This window comes from Acromyrmex echinatior, chromosome 1 (genome assembly GCF_024713525.1).
Source record: "Acromyrmex echinatior isolate Ae372 chromosome 1, ASM2471352v2, whole genome shotgun sequence".
Lineage (NCBI taxonomy): Eukaryota > Metazoa > Arthropoda > Insecta > Hymenoptera > Formicidae > Acromyrmex > Acromyrmex echinatior.
The window spans coordinates 27,867,100-27,888,297 of record NC_141852.1 but is presented as its reverse complement, the minus strand read 5'-3'; the positions used below and the strand labels follow the sequence as shown (position 1 = coordinate 27,888,297).

Below are 21,198 nucleotides of genomic sequence, written 5' to 3'. Positions count from 1 at the left end.
ATCAATTTCTCCTCCTGTTTGAAGAACAAATTTTATTGCATTTGAGCCCTTCTTCTTTCGATTCTTGCTTGTTTTGCGCGTAATTTATTTACCTCGAATTTAATCATAGTCTGCTTAACGAACTGTTCAATGTTAAGCAGACTAGTTAAATCCGATTAAATAAAATTTGTTGAATTAACCAAATCTGCGAACAACTAAATGTGTGTAGTTAGTTGAACAAAATTTTTTTTCTCAGTATATAAAGATAAATTGAATATTCAGGAGGATAACTAGCTTGCAAATTGCGAGAATTAAAGAAATCTATAAAACTTACGCTTGATTATCCGCGCTGATTTTCATTAGCCCTGTTTGTTGTATATATTTTTACAGTTCGCGGTACTTTGTTAGTCTAATGACTTTAATCTCGATCGGAATGAGCTTCGTCGGTGAGCGTTGATTGGCCAGTGCCTGCTGCTTTGGACTCTGCTCATGCCTATTGGTCGGCGTCATTCTTCTGCTGGACCTTGCCGCTCTGCTGTCAGTCAATGCCCTGGCTGTGCCTCTGCTGCTGAGCTGTGAGGTTTCTATGGCTCTCTCTCCACTCCGTCGCTAAACTAAAAAGATTGAAGAGAGAAGGTTGAAAAGAGAACAAAAAGTTCAAAGAGAAAACAAGAAAACAAAGAGAGAGAAACTATCTTTTCTATGAATGATCGGCACACTTCTATATCCTGGGGCTCGATTGTGTATTTTGAAATGAGGTGAAAATTACAAAAGTGAGCAATAATTACTAGGTATTGATCAATTAATTTATGAATATTCTAGTCAATTTGTCCACTTTTGTAATTTCCACCTCATTTCAAGATACACAATTAATCCCTTAGGGACTTATTATTGGGTCATCTAAAAAGTATCCGCGGTTTTTTGTCACTAGATGTGTGTTGATGGTCATATATCTAGTGACAAAGTACCGCGGATACTTTTTAGATGACCCAATAGTTACAAGCCGATCGCAAGTTTCTTGCGACAGTCAATCTAAAGCTTGCATTTTTAAATCAACACTTTATACTAATATAAAACCGGCTTTACGGTTCTTTAAAACGAAAATTATAAAAATGAGCAAACTCACTAGCGGTACGGAAACTAACTAGGGTTACGTTCCAAAATTTCCTCTCTGAGGAAGATTTTACTCTATATGCTATAGTATACGTATACTATTGTACAATATTTCGAGTAAAATTGCTCGGAGAGGAAGTTTGGAACATAGCCTAGATAGGAACCGCAAAAACCGTGCCGCTTGCTTCTTTTCTCCTCTATTACATGTAGCGCGATAAGCGGCACGGATTAGTGACAAATAAACTGTAATATAAATTTTTTTTAATTTTTTTTAATATATTAACTTATTTCTATGCACACATTTCATCAATACTTTCATTTTTTCAACGGATTTACTTAATAATTGCATTTAAATCAATTAATTCTATTAAAAAGTGCTTAGTAACGTGAATTTGTCACTTATCGCGTTACTTGTAAAGGTGATGTCACACGCCAGTTTTGTGTACTATTTTCACACGATGCGGAAAAATGATAGTAAATGCGTTAAAGCAGTTCAAAACATTGTCATGAAATTGTAAATATTAATTGTAAAACATTAAATACTGCAACAATTATTGTTTTTACAATTTAAAAAAATTATATTTTATTTTAATAAGCAAAATTATTAACATGAAGTTAGTAATTTTTAAATTATATTGATGTTGGATACATCTTTGACGCATCATGTGAACATAGCATAAAACTTATGTGATTGAAAAGTGCGGAATAGCGCTGATTGCTTCAATGATGCATTCTGTATTTCGCCATCCTATTCCACATTGTGTGATTTCACCCTAAAGGTAAATTTTTACGAGTTGCTCTAACCGGTTATTTCAGCGACAAAAAGAATCACATGATCAAAATGCTTGATATTCGTCAATTTTGATCACATGATCCTTTTTGTCGTTGAACTAGCCGGTTTGAGCAGCTCGTGAAAATTTACCTTAATAAAAGAGAAAAGAAATAAGTGGCACGTTTTGTGCGATGTAGTTACCTAGTTGGTTTCTGTATCGCGCATCGCGCTACATGCAATCGCATCCTGATTCTGTAATGTCGAAATGAAAATATGAAATTAGATTTGCCGATATGTGTGTGTGTGTGTATATGTGTGGTGTGTGCCGCGCGCGCGCGCGCGCGCGTGTGTGTGTGTGTGTGTGTGTGTGGTATGTGTGTGTGTGAGCGCGCGAGTTATAATTGGTTCTTTTATAGTACAAAGAGGCAGATTGACAAAATCATTTATTGTTTGATAAATGATGATAACGATCAGCCCAAAAAAATTGCCTAATTATCTGGTACAAGATGGCTGGCTCGAAATGCAGCAATAAAAACTATACTTCACTAATATGATATGACGCACTAAAACTCCACTGTGAATTGGCTAAGGAAAAGGAGCGATGCTACACTGCAGAACGTCTTTATGATATGTACCGTGACGAAGATAACAGAATTTATTTAGTTTTTTATCCTCAATACTCTCGAAAGTTATTGCAATAAATAAATTGTTTCAATCGGACAGTCGATTAAATTAATGTTTGACGATTTGTATGAAATGTTGTACTCTTTACTACAAAAAATCGTAATACCACAGCATTTGGAAAAAACAAGGAGACAGAATTTGGAGCATTTTGAATTCCGGCAATATTTAATGCCAATGAATTGCTTAAATTTAGGATATGAATTCAATCTTGCTTGCGCAGACAGAATGTTAAAAATATTATGCACAGATGTAAAGATTTCTTAATAGAATTATGTAGTCAATTACAACAGCAATTACTCGAAAACATTGACATTTTAAAAAGTATGAGTACATTTTCTCCGCAGTTGGTTACAAGCCAAATAAAATTAGATATTTTAAAAATTGCGACGCAGTTTAAACATGTTTTGTGTAGATATTGAAACAATTCAAGAATGGAATCTTTTACCTACAGCTCACATTTCGTTCACCTCTATGGAAGATTATTGGATTAGTATTAATGAAATACTCAATACAGGTGAGCAACAGCGATATGGACATATCTGTTAGTTTTAGCTATTTTACCATTTTCTATGCGAGCGTTAAAAGAATGTTCTCGATTATCAATATTGTAAAAGATAAATTAAGAAACAAAATGTCCATAAAAACCATAGAAACAATTTTACGTTTAAGAGACAATCTTCCGGATGGATGTATAAATTTTGAACCTTCAAAAGAAATGATTCGAAAATTTAATTCCGAAAATATGTACTTTTTGAATTTTGTTGAAGGCGTGTGGAAGTATTTGCGGAATAACGAGATCTGTTATACGCGTAAAAATATATAGGCTGTGTTCCAAATTTCAATATCAGTATTAAAAATGTATAATTTACATAACGTAAACTATAGATTTTCAGCGCTGGCAGTGAATTTTGAAACACAGCCATAGTCAAGTAAATGTTTCTTGTATACTTTTCTTTATCTGTGATTTAGACGCTCTTGCGCTGATGAATAACGCTTATAGTATAAGATATAAGATATAATATATTAACGTTGTAATAAATATTGTAATACATTATAATATTTAATTCAATTTAAAATTAATTCTTTTCCTCTTTTTTAGTGCCGACAGTATTCATTGGACCTAAAAATTCGCTTAAAGTTTTTAGGGGGTTTTTTGTTCATCTAAGGGGAATTGGCGTGACTCATGGGGAGTTTTGACTGTGGCCATCTGGCAACACTGCCCATGAGCCGAATTGTTGGTTCGGGATTCGGCCGGTTCGGCGCGGCGCACTGACTTCTTCAGCTTCTTGGTGCTTCTCAGATTCTCGCGTAGTTACCTTTGACTGTTTCGTGCACATACGTTGTTGTCCTTGCAGTGCAGAATAGCAAAGTGGAGTACGAGAATAATCGAAAAAATGTTTCTTTCGCTAAGCTGGAGTGCGATGTTGCACACTGTGTTTGCCGAGTTTTACGCCTGAGTGAACCACCGGAATTTCGAACGACTCTATATGTCTAGAAATTAAATCCTCTAATATGCTTGTGATACCTGTAATCGCCGATTGTAGATTGAAGTAGACTCATGATACTGTGACGTGCCTTTGCGGGTCGGAAATTCACTCGGAAAAGAGAAAAAATAGACTCGATATCATCCAAATCAGATTCCTCCAATAATTTTGTATCGACATCCTAATGATCAATTATTCGATTTTTGCTGATTTTATTTATAGTGCTTAACTTTGCATGTGACTCGGTTTAAGAAAAATATTTGTCTATTCATCGAATGACATGTCCTAATCGTAAGTGTTCATCTGCAAATCCTGCATGAATGAGCAACAGAATGATGGAATGTGAATCATAATGAAACAGCCGTGTGTGTATGCATGGTGTGTGATGCGTGTTGTGCGCGCGCGCGCGCGTGTGTGTGTGTGTGTGTGCGCGCGCGCGCGCGTGTGTGTTATTTATGATATTTGCAGTATATGATATCATAAAAGATTTATATACTGCTTACCTCATCCTTTCATGTAGTTTCAATGAGTGCTTCATGATAGCTAAGTTTGTCATTGCATTATACATACATTGTAATGTAAATGTAGTCAAGTTGAAAAGTTCTGTCTACACAATAGAAAGAGAGAAGGGGAGGGGGGGGGGAATCATATACTGGCTATGTTCCAAAATTTACTGCCTTATTGAAAATATATAGTTTATGTTACACGTTCTATAGATTTTCAGTACTGGCTGTAAATTTTGAAATACAGCTATTATTGTTACTGAGTTTCTGTCCTTCAAATACTATATATTAGTTGCTTTCCATTTACACCTCAGATAATTCTCACTTGTGACATTATAATTCAGTTCAATGCACGTTCTTTTTACATTCTGACAAGTGAGATTTAATTGAGTTTTTGCCTATAATCTGTATAAGATCGAGATCGTGTGCTTTAGTGAATCTCGTAAACTCACTTTAAAAGTGAGGTTCGAATCTGTGTTGTCATGTGATAACTTTTTACCAAACTAAGCAAATAATGACGTCATTAATTTGAATATGAAATACTCAGCTTCAAATTCAGTTTCATTTGTGTGCAAATGGAAAGCAACTATTAACTAAGGTATAATTATATAGTATAAAATGGATTTTGAAGAAAAATACAGGAGGAAATCAATTAAATTAAATTATCAATAGTTAATATGTTTCAATAAAGAGAGGGGGAGGGGCAATAGGGAGGGAGGAGAGAGAGAGAGAGAGAATGTCTAATAAAAACTTGCCAAGTTATGAAGAAAATGTAAAGATATGCATATTAATCCTCAGCAACATGGAATTAAAATTCATCCATCAGCAATAGAAGTCTTTGACAAACTTTTATTGTTCCATAAACATTTATAAAAATTTTGATATACTTGTCTAAACTTGAATAAGTTTTTATCATCATAGAAATTGGATTATATTTTAATTATTTCTTAAAATTAAGTTGATCTGTCAAAATTCATAATTGAGATATAGCTGTTGGCAGAAGAAAAAAATTGGTTGTCAAATGTAGTTAATAAATAATTGTAAACAAATGAATATAATCAAAATTACAAGTCAAAGACATCATGATTAAATTTAGCACAACTTGGTCACAATTTTTCTATTAATAATTTTACTTTTAGCTCATTTATCTGTATAACATAAATTTGTCCTTAGCAAATCATTTACCTGTGTGTTGGATGTGGATTTTCTTAGTTAAAATCGTTACAATCGAAACAAAATTTATAAGAAAAGAAATTCAAAATGGAATCAGCTATAGCTGGGCGAAGGCGAACTGCTACACGGCATTCTGCAGAAGATCAAGCACTTGATCAAATAGCTAAGGAGGTATGATCTTTATGATAAAATAGTAATATTGAAAAAAATTGATGTGCATGAACATAAGATATTAGAAAATTAAATAATATAATTTGTACAAATATCATTTAATTATTAAAAATAATGCAATTACTCTATCTTTTTATTACGTATATTTTTAATAAAGATATAACTTATATTGTTACAAGTTGCATGTAATATACATTTCTTACTTTAAGAATATAAGTTATGCTAAATCCAGCAGCATATATATGTATATATATTAATTAACTTAAGATAATGCTTGTGTATATACACACACACACACACACACACACACACACATATATATATATATATGTAGGTGGTGTATTTATAACTATTGGCAAATATTTCTTATGCTTTTATATATGTATAATATTTTCATACAATATTTATTTTATGTTTTTGAAACAATTTCGTAAGCAAGTTACATTTTTTTTATAACATATATTACTTATATTTTTATAACATACATTACATATATTAATTTACAAATATAAAATATATACAGAGTGTAACAGAACAATCGTACCAAATTAATTTCTTGAAAAATATTTTAGACAAAAGTTGTAAGGTTCTAAATGGCGCATCTCATGGTAGTATGAGTATGATGATTGAATAGCGTTGTCAAGATCATCTTGAAATTTTTTAACGGAATCTATCATTTTTTTATTACATATTCTTGTAGCTGACGTTAAGAGCTTTTTAAAACACTATTATGAAATTATTTTTCATTAAGAACTTTCCAAGTTATGAGACTGAATTCCGACTTATAAAAGTTATAGTATCGCTGACATCAGCATTTTCCAGAGTATTAGACTGACAACTAAAACCATTTAAATACTAAGATTATGCTTTTCGCGGGTTTCCTCCGTATCCAGATCCATTCTTGGGATGCCAATGTTTCGTGAACCTTGCAGTCCACTTCATCAGGGCAAAGAGCAGTCTGATACTGAGTTGTTCTTCTGGGCCATTCCTTTTATATTACGCTATTTGTTGGAATGGTGAAAAGAAGAGAATTGTGGATGGGGGGAGGAGAATTGGTCAATCTTCAATAACCGAGAGAATAGTTTTCCATATTTTAGTTATAGCCATTATCTCTATTTAGATTAGAGGGTTAGGGTGTTTTTGTATCTCTATGACTTCTCTATACTTTCTTGGAAAGTATGATGTAATGTTGGCTATTGTGGTTGTTTTGTCAAACAGTATTTGATGTCCTGTTTCGATGTTGTGTTCTGATAATGCTGATTGTGTAACTTGTTTTAGCCTGACTTACATGCCGAGTCGCACCACTATCCAGTACAAAAACAGTCTGCAATCAACTCACTTGTACATAGAGCATTCACCATCTCTGACAAAGAACATCTACAGAACTCAACCACTTAAGACTAATCTTACAGAAAAACGGACACAAAAAAGACAACAAAAAAGACATAATCAACATAATCAATGAACATGCAAACAAGAAAACGGTCTCTGACACACAACCAGACCAGAAAAGATCCTATCCATTCTCCTATATGTCAAAGGAACAACAGATCGGATTGGCAGGATATTAAAAAAATACAATATCCGAACTATCTTTAAACCACCCAAAAAGATAGAACAAATCTTAAGAAATCCTAAAGAAAGAAAAGGCCTCCACTCAGCTCCGTAGGAATATACAAAATACTTTGTTCCTGCGGCCAAGTATACATTGGAGATACCGGGAGAATAGTCAACCTACGGATAAAAGAACACTAACGTAATGTCAGGCTAAAACATAATCAGCATTATCAGAATACAACATCGAAACAGAACATCAAATACTGTTTGACAAAACAACCACAATAGCCAACATTACATCATACTTTCCAAGAAAGTATAGAGAAGCCATAGAGATACAAAAATATTCTAACAATCTAGAGATAATGGCTATGTAACTAAAATATGGAAAACCATTCTCTCGGTTATTGAAGATTGACTAATCCCTCCCCACCCCCACCCACAATTCTCTTCTTTCCCCCCACCACTCCAACAAGTACCGTAATATATAAAAAGAACGACTCAGAGGAACAGCTCAGTATCAGGTTGCTCCTCGCCCTGATGAAGTGGAATGCAAGGTTCACGAAATGTTGGCATTCCAAGAATGGATCTGAACACGGAGGAAACCCGCAAAACGCTAATCTTTATATAGAAAGCACTCGTGGAAGCCTCAAGAATATAATCATTTAAATATTGTTCGTAGTCATGATCTTGACAACATATGTCGAGATCATTAAAGATTGTTTCCCTTATTTTTATTTATTTATAAAAATGAATTTTTAGTTAGTGTAAATATAACAATAAGACCCAGTTTTTCACTAAATTTTTGGATAAAATATCAAGTTAAGTTTAACCAAAAGTTAACCAGATAATGAAAAACCAAGCCTAGGAGGAGCAACATCCAGTGGCCTTGATTTTGACTTATATTATCGAGATCATGACTATAAACTACATTTATAAGATTTTAGCTATCAGTCGGATGCCTTGTGGAATGCTAATGTCGATGGTATTGTAATTTCCAAGTTTTATAACTTGGATTTTAATGAAAAATAATTTTAAAAAGTATTTTAAAAAGCTCTTGATACCAGCTACAAGAATATGTAATAAAAAATGATAATTTCCGTTAAAAACTTTTAAGGTGATCTTTACGTGACCTTGACAACGGTATTTAAGATCGTACTCATAGTATCATGAAATGTGTCACTTAGAACCTTACAAAATATAAAATTATGCAACAAATATACAGGGCGAGTCTCATAAAAAGTTTACTATATTTTTCTCGGTTAGAGATAGGAAATGCCTATTATCAAAATTGTAAGATAAGTAATGGAACATACTTTGATGACCTTGAGTGAAAAATGTAAATGTCCTTTTGTGGTTTTCATACTACCAATAAAAATTTTTTTTTAATAGAAAGAGGTATTTTTAGTTGTTCTATCAATGATACTCAATGAACTGAATAATTTTGCATTAGAGTATCTTAAAAAATTCAACTACTATCGAGATGTGATATGAATCAAAATAAGTCAAATTGAAAGTTTGGAACAAAGTTTTTATTATTGCAATAAACGTTCAAAATGTTCGCCATGTTGATCCAGAATATGCCTGTAGTCTTTGTGGAAAATTTGCTTGGACTTCTTCTAACTCTTGAATCGTTATTTTGCAAAAAATATTTTTTATTTTTTTTTTCATGTTTTTCCGAAGTGGTAAGACGTTAAAAGTAAACTAGCTCCTTCACTCTTCCTCAAAGATAATAGTCCAAACATGTTAAATGAGTGTGGAATACACACAGGGAATAACACAAGATTATCTCTACTAATTTGTTTAGGAATATTCTGTTGAGCTCTCGCTTCGCATTTATACCAAAGTAGTGGTGCACTATCTAATTGAAGCCACATTCGAGCCTTATCTCTCAGCAGAATATGTTCCACTAAATTTGGAAAATCATTTCTAAGAAAACGAAACCTCTCCGTTGTTAGAAATTCATAAAAGAAGAATGGTCCAATTAACAGAACTCTAATAATTCCTGCCCAAATATTAATGGTTGATGATCCACAGTTCTCACCCAGTGTGGGTTGACTTCGCTCCAATAATGCAAATTATGCCTGTTAATGATTCTATCATTAAATGTTGCTTCATTTGATCATAACACAAATCGAAAAAAGTTAGGATCTTGTAATTTATTTTGAGCCCATGTACAGAACTGGATCCTTGTATTAAAATTATTCTGCGAGAGTTCTTGGAGTACCGATATATGATATAGATGCAAACTTATTTTTCCTAAGCGTGACATTGAATATTGGCTAATATTTCTATCATGGACAATTTGACTATATTCGGCTTATATCCCGATAATAGTTGAATTTTCAAAAATACTCTAACTTAAAGTTATTGTGCTCATTGAACACCTTCGATAGAACGAGCAAAAAATACTCCTTTTCATTAAAAAAATTTTTTTTATTGATAGTATGAAAACCAAGGTCATTTAAGGTTACTCAAAGTCGTCAAAGTATGTTTCCCTCTACTCATCCTACAATTTTGATAATAGGTGTCTTCCCCTTATCTCTAACCGTTTTCGAAAAAAACGTGATGAACTTTTTATTAGACTCCTGTGTATAGAAATTTTTATATCTTAAATTAACTGTTGCATTTAACTGTACCATCGACGAGATACTATTAAAGACCGTTGATCCTGGACAAATTTTCGTAACTATTAGGTGTTGGAATTAATTCGTAGCGTTTTACAAGTGATGGGAAGTACTTTCATTAATGTATTTTTTAATGCTCATGTGAAATAAATAACATTCTTTCATTAAAAAACGCTACGAATTAATTCCAACACCTAATATTAATGGGATCCGGGAATAATTGAGGAACGATAACGCTACTGGCAATTAATAAAATTTATAATTATTAACATAAATATTTTGATAATATATTTTTAAAATCGTAATTTTTTATTATATTTATAAATGCTGTATAAATAAGTATACATACTTTTAATGTATAATATCTTATATATTGTTGAAAAATTACAATTTTTTCTCAGCAGTCATCATCTCTATTAATAATCAAATTCGAATGATATCATCACAGTTTTAAATAAAAATCGAATATTATTAAGTTTTAAACATACATACATTTTATACATGTCTACTAAATTAATAAATCATGACATTAGTACCGAATTATTAGTTTCTTACTTTTAATCACTTAAATTTTAACAGACAGGCGAATTTTCATAAGTGCCGACCATCTTTAATAATATCTCATCATGTCAATACATGACTGTACTATTTATTTACTCTAAATATTAAGCTTGATTTACATAGCAATTAATATAAATAATTTGTCTTTTTTTAAAATAAAACTAAATGTCATGTCAGAAATTCATCAATGAACAAATCCTATATACTTTTAATTTGTTAATTATTCTAATAGATATTCTGTACAAAATTTTATTTGTGGTAAAAAAACTTTATAGTATGATTATTGATAATGAACCAATAATGCAAATATATTTTTTATAATAGACTTTTTTTTCTGTATATATACTTTCAGGCAGAAGCAAGACTGGCTGCTAGGAGACAGGCAAGAGCAGAAGCCAGGGAAATACGAATGCGTGAATTAGAAAGACAACAAAAAGAGGCAGAAGAGAATGCTGATAGGGTTTACGACATATGTGCAGGTAGTTTTAAAAAATCATCAATTTTGAATTTCGTACTTATATTTTGATATTTTTGCAATAATTTATAATTTACACTACTGCTCATTAATTTCAACACCTGCAGATTCGTTGATCTTTCTGTAAAGGATGAACGTGATACGTGTGTTTTGCATAGAAATACTTTCAGCGTTCGCATATATTGTATTTATACATTATTTATATAAAAATTTTTTTAAACTGTAGTTTTGAAAAAACGGAGCTAATAGTCGAACAGTGTCTGTGTGATCCCTGGAAATAAACGAAATACGCACACAAAGTCAGTAGTGATCAGATATACGTATATGCTCAATGCTGTTTTGAAATTCATCCACACTGCTCATTAATTTCAGTGCACTATCCAAATCATCGATTATTCGGAAAGTAATAAAAAAGCTAGTTTGTAATGAATATAGATTTATTTAAGCAAATAAACGTGTTTTTTACTTACACATTGTTTATAAATGTGCAAAACACACGTGTCACATTTATCCTTTACAGAGAATTTGATGATGTATTGAAATTAATGAAGTGGTAAATAGTGCTACATTTAGATCTACTTTTTCCATGTATACATAGTATAGTGATTCATAATATTTGTGACAAACTTCAAGAAACAAGGAAGAAGGAAGATCTCGTCAAATACATTTCCAAAAGAGTTCGATAATCAATGCTTTGCAAGTAAAATGTAATTTAGATTGAAGATCATTGCTTCAAACAGCTACTTATATATAGCAAAAAAATAATAATGTGCATCTTTTGCGGGCATTAAAAAATATCACGTAGTCATAAGACAACATTAATGAATCTGTTATTTGATAAAAATTATTACACTTGATAAGATCTATCATCTCTCAAAGTTTGTCATATCTGAATCACTGTGCATATACATATATAATACGTGATTGTAGTTGATATAAATAGAACCATGAGAGTAACTCCAGATCCAGTACGTACATCACGACTTCTTACAAATTCCAATAATTTCCAATCGAGTCGTAGATCTTCAGAAGATTCATTGGAAGATGCAGGATTAAGCAGAGATATTAGGGTATATTTATACAGACCTTTTCTGTTTTATTATTTAATTTTCAATGATATTAATATATTGTCTTTTTTATATATTTCTATTAGCTGGAATTAAAAGAATTTGAAGAAAAATTTAGAAAGGCTATGATAGCTAATGCTCAGTTAGACAATGAAAAATCATCTTATGCCTACCAAGTTGATTTGTTAAAAGATAAATTGGAAGAATTAGAGGAAACCACTACACAATTACGTAGAGAATTAAGAGAAAAAAATCGAGATGTTGAACAATTAAAACGGGTCAGTCAGCGATTGAAAGAAGATTTAGATATTTGCAGAGCGCAATTAGTAGAAAGAGATACACTTATACAAGTACGTATATTATTGAGTATTGTTCAAAATAACACATGATATTTATGAAAGAATATCTTGTAATATACTGTGCCAAAAGTCTTGAGCCACCTAAATAATTTCTGAATGTTTCGAGATATAGAATTGAAATTTACAGAAATAAAAAACAATAGGATCATAAAATCTATCATTTAATCTCGAAAGCACTCCACGACTCCTTACGGGTCGACAGGAATGACAAGTCAACTTCATTTGTGGTGCAGCTACATATCTGCACTCTACCATATAATATTGTCTCGTGGAAGAAATACTATGCCATGAAACTCATTTTGGCTTATATTTTACGAAGTTACGAAGCCTATTAAGTGAATGCTGGAGCCGCCTGTATTATCAATAAAACTAGTGTTTTTGATGTTTTTGTTCCTATTGAATTTCTTTGTAATAAAAATTTCTTTTCCATGATTAAAATTTACATGCTAATGTACTTGTTGCTGGTGTATTTTGTGTTCAAAGCTAGAAAAAAATAAAAAATTACAGATTTTTTAATCCATTTTTATCTCAGTATGGCGACCAATGCTGAAGGTAAGATGGATAAAGAAATCTGTAATTTTTTATTTTTTCCAGTTTTAAACACAAAATACACCAGCGACAAGTACATTAGCATATACATTTTAATCGTGGAAAAGGAATTTTTATTCTGTGAAACCATTACGAAGAAATTCGATAGGAACAAAAACGTCAAAAACGCTAGTTTTATCGGTAATACAGGCGGCTTTAGCATTCCCTTAAGAGGATCCAAAAGTGAATGTGTTTTATCAATTTTTCCAAACAAGTATTTTTAACTGCCTTTACAAAATTCTTCTCCATAATTAAAGTATAAATGATAATGTAATCCAAACCGGTCGATTTTATGCCAAAAACAAAAAAAAGTTGGAAAATTACAATTTTGTTACCGATTTTTGACATCGACTCGTAATAATGTTTGCTTTCTATATGAGTTTTATATAATACTTCGTAAATACAAAATAATCTTGGTTTAGATCAGAGATTTTATGAACAATCAATAATTGAATACTTAGAATTAGTTTTAGATACTTAATACGAAAGATTAGTTAATTATAAAATTTATACGTATGTGTGAGTGCGATATTGATGTAGTATATAAAAATATGTATAACATATTATCGATGAAACAGCGATCTCATCAGAGTTCGGGCTTCACTTTAGGAAAAACATTTTAATGAAGAAAATGCTTTTTATTTACGATAGATGTATGTTTTTATGCTGATTTTATGCTATATTTTCTCCAAGAAGTACTATTATGTCAAATCTTTTTGGTTTCTTTTTTTATGAAAGCGCATACAGAGCCGGATTTTACAAATTGGTTCTTCAAAAATTATAATAAATACAATTATATGCACCTCTACTGTACTATAGTACATGCACATCAAGATATCAGAATAAATTTTTATTTTGCTTTTTTTCCTCAAAAAATCGTTCTGCACCTTCAGGAGCCTTTCCTGATTACGAATATCACAATTAAAACGCGATTAATATTTTAGCCATAATTTCGGCATAAATAAATTCATATATAAGTGTAGATCTAGGTCAGTTATGCTGGTTTTTTTCTCGAAGAAATAATATTTCCTTACGAAACTTTTTAGGATTCTTTCGTATATTACTGGGAAGGCTTATTTAGAGCCGGATTTTCCAAATTGATTCTTGAAAATTTTTTAAATAATTAACTTATGTATCTTAACTACACTATAATACATATCGGATGAGATAGAACAAATTTTTATTTTTCCTTTTTTCTAAAAAAATCGCTCGGTACGAGTCTTCAGGAGCCTTCTCTGATTATAAATATTGCAATTAAAATGTGATTCATCCAGTATTTTAGCCGTAATTTCAACATAAAGAAATTCGTTTTTAACTAGAGGTTTCCATAGTCTCTTCTGATGGAACGGGGAAAGAGGAGAGCCGGAAAATTTTTAATGGGATCGAGTGAGAGCTCGTTTAAAAAAGTTTTAAAAGACAAGAACAACGCTGGATGATCTTTACGATTTCTTTTCGCAGAGTTACGATCATTTAAACATTGTTATTGGCTGGGAATGGAAGTAATTCGTTATTTGTAATGAAGTTACAGTTACAAGTTATTTTTTTGGTAACTTTACTGATAACTGTGTTACCTTTTTCTTTGGTAATTGTAATGGCAACGAAGTTATATTTTTTTAATAATAATAATAAGGAATTTTACAGTTACTTGTATCGTTACTTTGCACACGATTGGATATAATATGGTTGAACACCAATTACTCGTAGTGTTTGAGACTAGAAAGCCCCTAAGTCGGTCCACTGTAATTGGCGGTTATCGATTTTAAAAAAGTAACGAAGAAATAATGCGTGGTCTACAATGACAGTGGCAGTAGTAGATGAGACTATAAGAGTAATAAATTGACTAATCACAGCTAAATGTGTGAAGAATAATCGACTGTGATTGGTCAATTTTTTACAGCTTCATCCATTACTGATACTGCCATTGTAGATCACGCATAATGAAAAGTTACTTTCTTAAGTAACTGTAATGAGTTACTTTTAAAAATCAGTAACTAGTAACGGTAACTTCCTAGCAAACGCAGTTATATAACTGTTATATTGCTGTAATAAAACGGAATGTATCAGGTATAACGTGTTGTAACGTACATGTACGTTGTAATTTCCCTCACAACTCACCGCTGGACCAACATCTTATATAAATCATTTCTTCATCATCTTATATGAATCTTTTCTTGTTTGACACACTTTATAATGCATCTTAAATTCTCTTTCTATAGAAAGAGAAATATAAACCGTGGAAAAACAAGGAAAGATTCAGTATCAATTCACGCCGCGAAATAGGTCGGTATTCATAGTCGATTCTTGCATTTAAGACTATCTTAAGTACTGATTACTGTTTACTATTGCCTTACAGGCAATAGGAACAGAATAAGAAATTTCAATCTATCAGAAACTATGTACTCTGTGTAAAATGTATGTTTTCTGATATAAATACTAAATCTATTATTCCCTAATGACAAATAAATGCTGAGAGCAGCTGTTATATAATGTGAATATAACAATAATATATAGATCTTATATATGTTACATAATATATAATATAACAGTTATCTACCTTCAACATAACATTTGTTATACAAACATTTGTTACATTATGTGTGAGATTATGTTGCCGTTTAGTGTAACAAGTACATATCAAAATAACAGTTATATAACAATTATTTCGTAGCTATATAACAAAATATATTAATATTACTACAATATAACATTCTGTTATATTATATATTATTTCCAGATTATATTGTAGCTATACTTGGTATTTGCTGAGTTGTTACTTTTTCTACTCAGTAACGAGTAACTGTAACTTTTAAAAAACTTTCCATTCCCTAAGTAAGCAGTAAGCGAATTGATCAATCACGTAGAGTTCGTAAGGCCATACATAAGCAGTAGCCAATCCAACATTGATTTCTTTACTGCTTATGTTTTACTATTTAAATTTTTTTTATGTTTTTTTACCTTTACACTTCGTGTGTGCTCGTACTAATCATGGTGTAAAAATACAAAATGTAATGTTTTCGCGAATACGCAATAGGAGTATAAATTTAGATTGGCTATTCTCAAATTTGATTGGCTATTCTAATATGCTATTATACGTAGGAAAGTGCATTTGGATTCAAATTTGATTGGTTATTTCCAGTATGCTATTGCCATTATGCACAACGTTTCACCTACGAAGTATTAAGAAGAACATCAAACTCAAGCGACCGGTCTCGAAAAAAATAGGCTTGAAATACGTTGGAAAAGCGCTGTATGGCAGAGCACTCCTATCGGAGAAAACTAGACTATTTTCCAACAGTTCATATATCGTTGCGTGCGAAATACTCCATGATATGTATCATATGTATATGTACATACAGTATATGTATATGTACATACAGTATCCTCCATAAGTTTGAAAATATCATATGTTTTATAGGAAAGCCATTACATGATAGTGATCTATATATATTTTTGATATTATTTAAATACTTCTTAATACGTCTAAATGGTAAACATTTATCTAGAACACCTATAAGTATAATACATGCCGAAAATATGTTGGACAATCATTTCATAGCATTTCGCTCAAGATTGAATTTCGCGCTTTTTTTCTATTCTTTATATGTATATTGTCACTTGTTTTGCAATTTCGTACTTGTGTTCGTTGTATATACACAGGCCATTTAATTGTAGTTTAGCGGTTTCTATAAAAGTGATAAACTATTTGAGTCGCAAGTTGACTTCAGAATTGATTTTTACTCCGTAAAAATTGTAAAATGGCCCCGAAGAATCAGATTTCGTATATAAATCGCATTTTAATTAAAATTCCATATTTTAATAGCATATTATTAAATTTTTAATTGAAAAAAGACGAAATAAAAATACATACGTACATTATAAATATGTACTTTTATTTCGTCTTTTTTCAATTAAATGATTATTTACAAACCTGTAAAATGTAGGGTGTTCCCAAACTTATGAAGGACTATGGCCGCGGTCCAATTCATGCTCAACGCTTAAAAATCATTTCATCCTTGTTGTTTGTCAAACGAAGACAAACGATGCTCATGAGCGTTATCAGCATGAATCAAATCATGGCCTACGTATAACTTGTGACCACATGACAGTCAATATTTCCAATTTTTTCCGCAAGGCGGAAAACACTAAAATCACATCGGCCCGATTTTCCATGGATTTTCCGATACCGTGTTTCGAGTCCATTTTCAGATCTCGAATTTGGTCTCCTTATTACTCCGTGGTTTCACCTTGTCTTATTACACCATGATACTAAGGGCCACTTTCATCAAGCTCCGATTAACTTAACAAGTCTAGTAACTTTGCAAGATTCCAACTGAAGTTGATGTCGAAGAAAAAAATGCAAAGAGAAAAATTATAAATATAGATTTATAATACTAACTTATATAGCAAGATTTCTCTCTGGTAGTTGTTTGTTAATAACTTATTTTTGTGTTCAATATAGTATGTAAAATTACAGTTAATTATAATTAATGAAATATGTTTAACTCTTCAGTTCACATTTTTTTCTCCGACATCAACTTCAGTTGGAATCCTACAAAGTTAATAAACCCATTACTAAGCCCATTAAGTTAATCGGAGCTTGATGAAAGTGGCTCTAATACTAATAGATCTATTCGCGTTGCTTGCATTTTTGGCACTCGGCATCTTCACTTTCTTTCTTTTCAAGACTAGACATATATTCATTTCATTTTAAGTGCACAAATATTTGGGAATTTCATATAACGCGAACATCTAATGCTAATGCCGACAGTACTATAACCTTTAAGCTTCATCTCAATAAGCTTCATCTCAAAATGTTTAAATGATCATAACTGATCATAATTCAGAAAAAAATCGTAGAGGTCTTGGTCATCCCGCATTGTTCTCATCTCGGAAAGCTTTATCAAACTAGCCCTTAGGGAGTTTATATTGACCGAACCGTATACCGTATGCCGTAATCTGTAGAATTGACTAATCACAGTCGAATATTCCCCTCCCATTCGACTGTAAGAAGGGAATAGGATGATTCAATTTTTACAGACGGACATTACGGTATACGGCATACAGTTACGGCCAATTTAAACGCTCCCTTACTCGACCCTCCACATGTCATTTAAAATTTTCCGGCCGCCCACTCCTTCCGTCCTTCCGGAGATATTAAAATAGAGTACTTTCAAAATTCAATGATAGATTTTATGATCCCACTGTATTTCTATAAATTTCAATCATACATCGCGAACCATTCAAAAATTATTTAGGTGACCCAGAACTTTTGGCGGGCACTGTATATAAGTTTTTACTATATAAACCTAAAATATATTATAATTTAGGAAAACGGTTTAGTTATTGTTGATAATAAGGAAAATGAAGATGAGGATAACGAAAATATTGAAAATGGATTATGTCATAAAAAGAAGGTATTAGTCAGTACAGAAGCTGCAGAATTATTAGAAACAGCTGGTAAAGGTTCACTAGGTATATAATTAATCAAGAAGTCAAGCATTTTTATTATTAATGAAACAAAATTTTATGGTGTATATACTTTTTAGATATTCGACTGAGGAAATTTGCTTCTGAAAAAAAGGAATTGCAAGATGAGATTCGTCATTTAAGATTGGAATTAGAAGAAACTAGAAATCGCATGAGACCCGAAAAATCATCTGGTTCGATATTAGGTTAATATTTACATATTTTTATTTATACAAGCATCTAAATTATATATATATATATATCTTGATGAAAAAATTTTCTTAAAATTATTTTATATTTTTATGAATTTATCACATAAAATTCATGAAATTTTTTTCCAGATTTTGTAAGTTTTCTTTAGAAATCATAGAATGAGAAATCTAGATCAATTCTAGAAATGTAAACTTTCATGTAGAAAAAACATTTTGAAAAAATATTCCAATTCTTATTAAAAAATATGAGAAATTTTCTAAAAAGAATAATTAAAAATTCTCGAAAATTTGAAATTTACGTAAAAATTTTAAAGAATTATATAAAGAATCGTAAGGAAAATTTTCACCGGGATAGTTATTGATATATATTTTATGAATGTTATAATATTATTTTATTCGTATTAATTGATGTATTTGTTGTTGTAGGTTTATCAGATAACGAAGATATTCAACGTGAAGCAAATAAATTATTGGCCGATTATAAATTTAAATTACAAAAAGCGGAACAAGATATGTCTACACTGCAAGCAACAGTAGCTAGACTAGAAAGTCAAGTAATTCGTTACAAATCAGCTGCAGAAGCATCTGAAAAAGCAGAAGATGAGTTGAAAGTAGAAAAAAGAAAGTTGCAGAGAGAAGTATGAATATTGATTTTTATTACAAACAAATGATCTGTATACATAAACATATATCAAAACAATTTAGAAAATTACAGATATTTATGTTCATTTAATATTTTTATACTTAGGTAAGAGAAACACAAAGTCGTGTAGAGGAATTGGAGACAGCAAATTCTCATCTACAAAGGAGATTGGATAAACTTAAAAACGCTAAATCAGCTCTTCTAAAAGAGCTTTGACAAGTTAATGTTTGCAGAGATGTACAATAAGTCTGTTACTTATACTTTGAACAAATCGTAACCCGATGTTGCCTCCAATTAATATTATTTATCACTTTGAATATAATTTACAAAGGCAAAAATTACGTATTATCGTTATAACATTTCATTATGTAGCGGATGTCATCCAGACATAAAAAATTGCTGTGGAAAAGATTCCTACCTCTTACATTTACTAAGTCTTTGATACCAACTTATTTTTGCATTATTTTTTAATGGACTAATAAGGCACTTTTTACTATTTTTTAAATTTGACGTTAAATTTTTCTATATATTTATAAAGAGTTACAGAGCTGATTCAATATTTGATACTTTCATGTAAGTAGCAAGTAATAAAATATATTCGTTTCTGTCTTGTTGTAATAAGTTTGTGAAAATTATTTTAAATTAATAATATATATTAAAAAGTACAAAATATATATATTTATATATTGCGATGGAGATGGTGTAGGTGTCAAATATTTTTTACCATGTTAAAGGAAGATGTTAAGATAGGCCAATTTGACCTAGAAGTGAGACCTAGATTGATATGTTGGAAACTATGACTACGTTTACATCATACATTTAGGCCGCGGCCATAGAGTATAGAGAATAGGAGACCGAACTTACATAGACGAGACCATCAAAAAGCGTAAAAAGTAATTATCTAAATTAGTTCAATCGAGATGTCGCTTTCGTTCCACGACACTAGGAGGTCGATTCTGTATTTTTAAACGAGGTGAAAATTACAAAAGTGAGCAAATTTACTAAGTATTGACCAATGAAATTATCAGTGTATCTTGTAAATTCATTCACTTGTAATTTTCACTTCGTTTCAAGATACAGATTTCCCTAGAGTTCCTTTAGTAAGAGCTAAGACATAAGAGCGGAAGGACGCCATTGCCGGATGTCGGGTACCGACTGGAAACAGCACAATTTGACAGTTGATAGCCCGATTTCCCATTTGCACCTTCTACATCATGAAACAGTTGCTCACACTAATTCATTACCTCATTGAAATCTGCAAATGGCGGCGTTTAAAGGAACTCGAAATCTGACCAATTAGAAATCGGTATCACTTATGACTTGACTCCTTACTAGAAAAACTCTAACGACATCGTTCTCACTGTTTGCATGGTAGATCATATCAATTTTATATGAAAAATGCTCCATTCTTCATGCAATTTTAATGCATTTTATATCTTCCTGTTAGGATGACCTACAAAAAACAGACAGTAAGGGTCCCATAAAACGAAAATTGACAACGAAACGGAACTCGCGGAATCAACACGACGAATCACAGTCGTTTTTTTTTCTTAAGCTTTTCCTAAATCCTTTATGTCTCATTAAGCGGAATAATATAAAATCATACTTTTTATATTATTTACAATACTTGTAATAATAAAAATAATATTTGAATGTACAATAAATATAATAATGTATTGTATTAATTATGTATCATCTAAAAAGTATCCGCGGTTTTTTGTCACTAGATGTGTGTTGATGGTCATATAGCTAGTGACAAAGTAC

At 31.3% G+C, this 21,198-nt stretch overlaps 1 protein-coding gene across 6 annotated transcripts; it reads left to right on the top strand.

Moving 5' to 3' along the window:
* Positions 1-3,770: 3,770 nt before the first annotated feature.
* Positions 3,771-20,055, top strand: LOC105148156 (leucine-rich repeat flightless-interacting protein 2). 6 transcript variants are annotated; one of them, XM_011059700.2, is made up of 9 exons: positions 3,771-3,922; positions 5,709-5,879; positions 10,977-11,103; positions 12,030-12,169; positions 12,253-12,516; positions 18,441-18,585; positions 18,660-18,785; positions 19,218-19,429; positions 19,540-20,055. In XM_011059700.2, exons 2-9 carry the CDS (start codon positions 5,796-5,798, stop codon positions 19,648-19,650), a joined length of 1,209 nt encoding a protein of 402 aa, XP_011058002.1. In that variant the 5' UTR covers positions 3,771-3,922; positions 5,709-5,795; the 3' UTR covers positions 19,651-20,055. The 6 variants fall into 6 exon arrangements, with proteins under 6 accessions (XP_011058002.1, XP_011058000.1, XP_087260889.1 ...); XM_011059698.2 differs by having other exon boundaries at positions 3,774-4,323; positions 5,806-5,879; XM_087404763.1 differs by having other exon boundaries at positions 3,774-4,323; positions 5,748-5,879.
* The last annotated feature ends 1,143 nt before the right edge of the window (positions 20,056-21,198 follow it).

What these genes read in the sequence shown, in the direction of transcription:
- LOC105148156 (XM_011059698.2), top strand. An exon ending in GATTAAGCAGAGATATTAGG is followed by an intron (nt 12,170 to 12,252) that starts GTATATTTATAC and finishes TATTTCTATTAG; the next exon opens with CTGGAATTAAAAGAATTTGA. An exon ending in AAAGAGATACACTTATACAA is followed by an intron (nt 12,517 to 18,440) that starts GTACGTATATTA and finishes ATTATAATTTAG; the next exon opens with GAAAACGGTTTAGTTATTGT.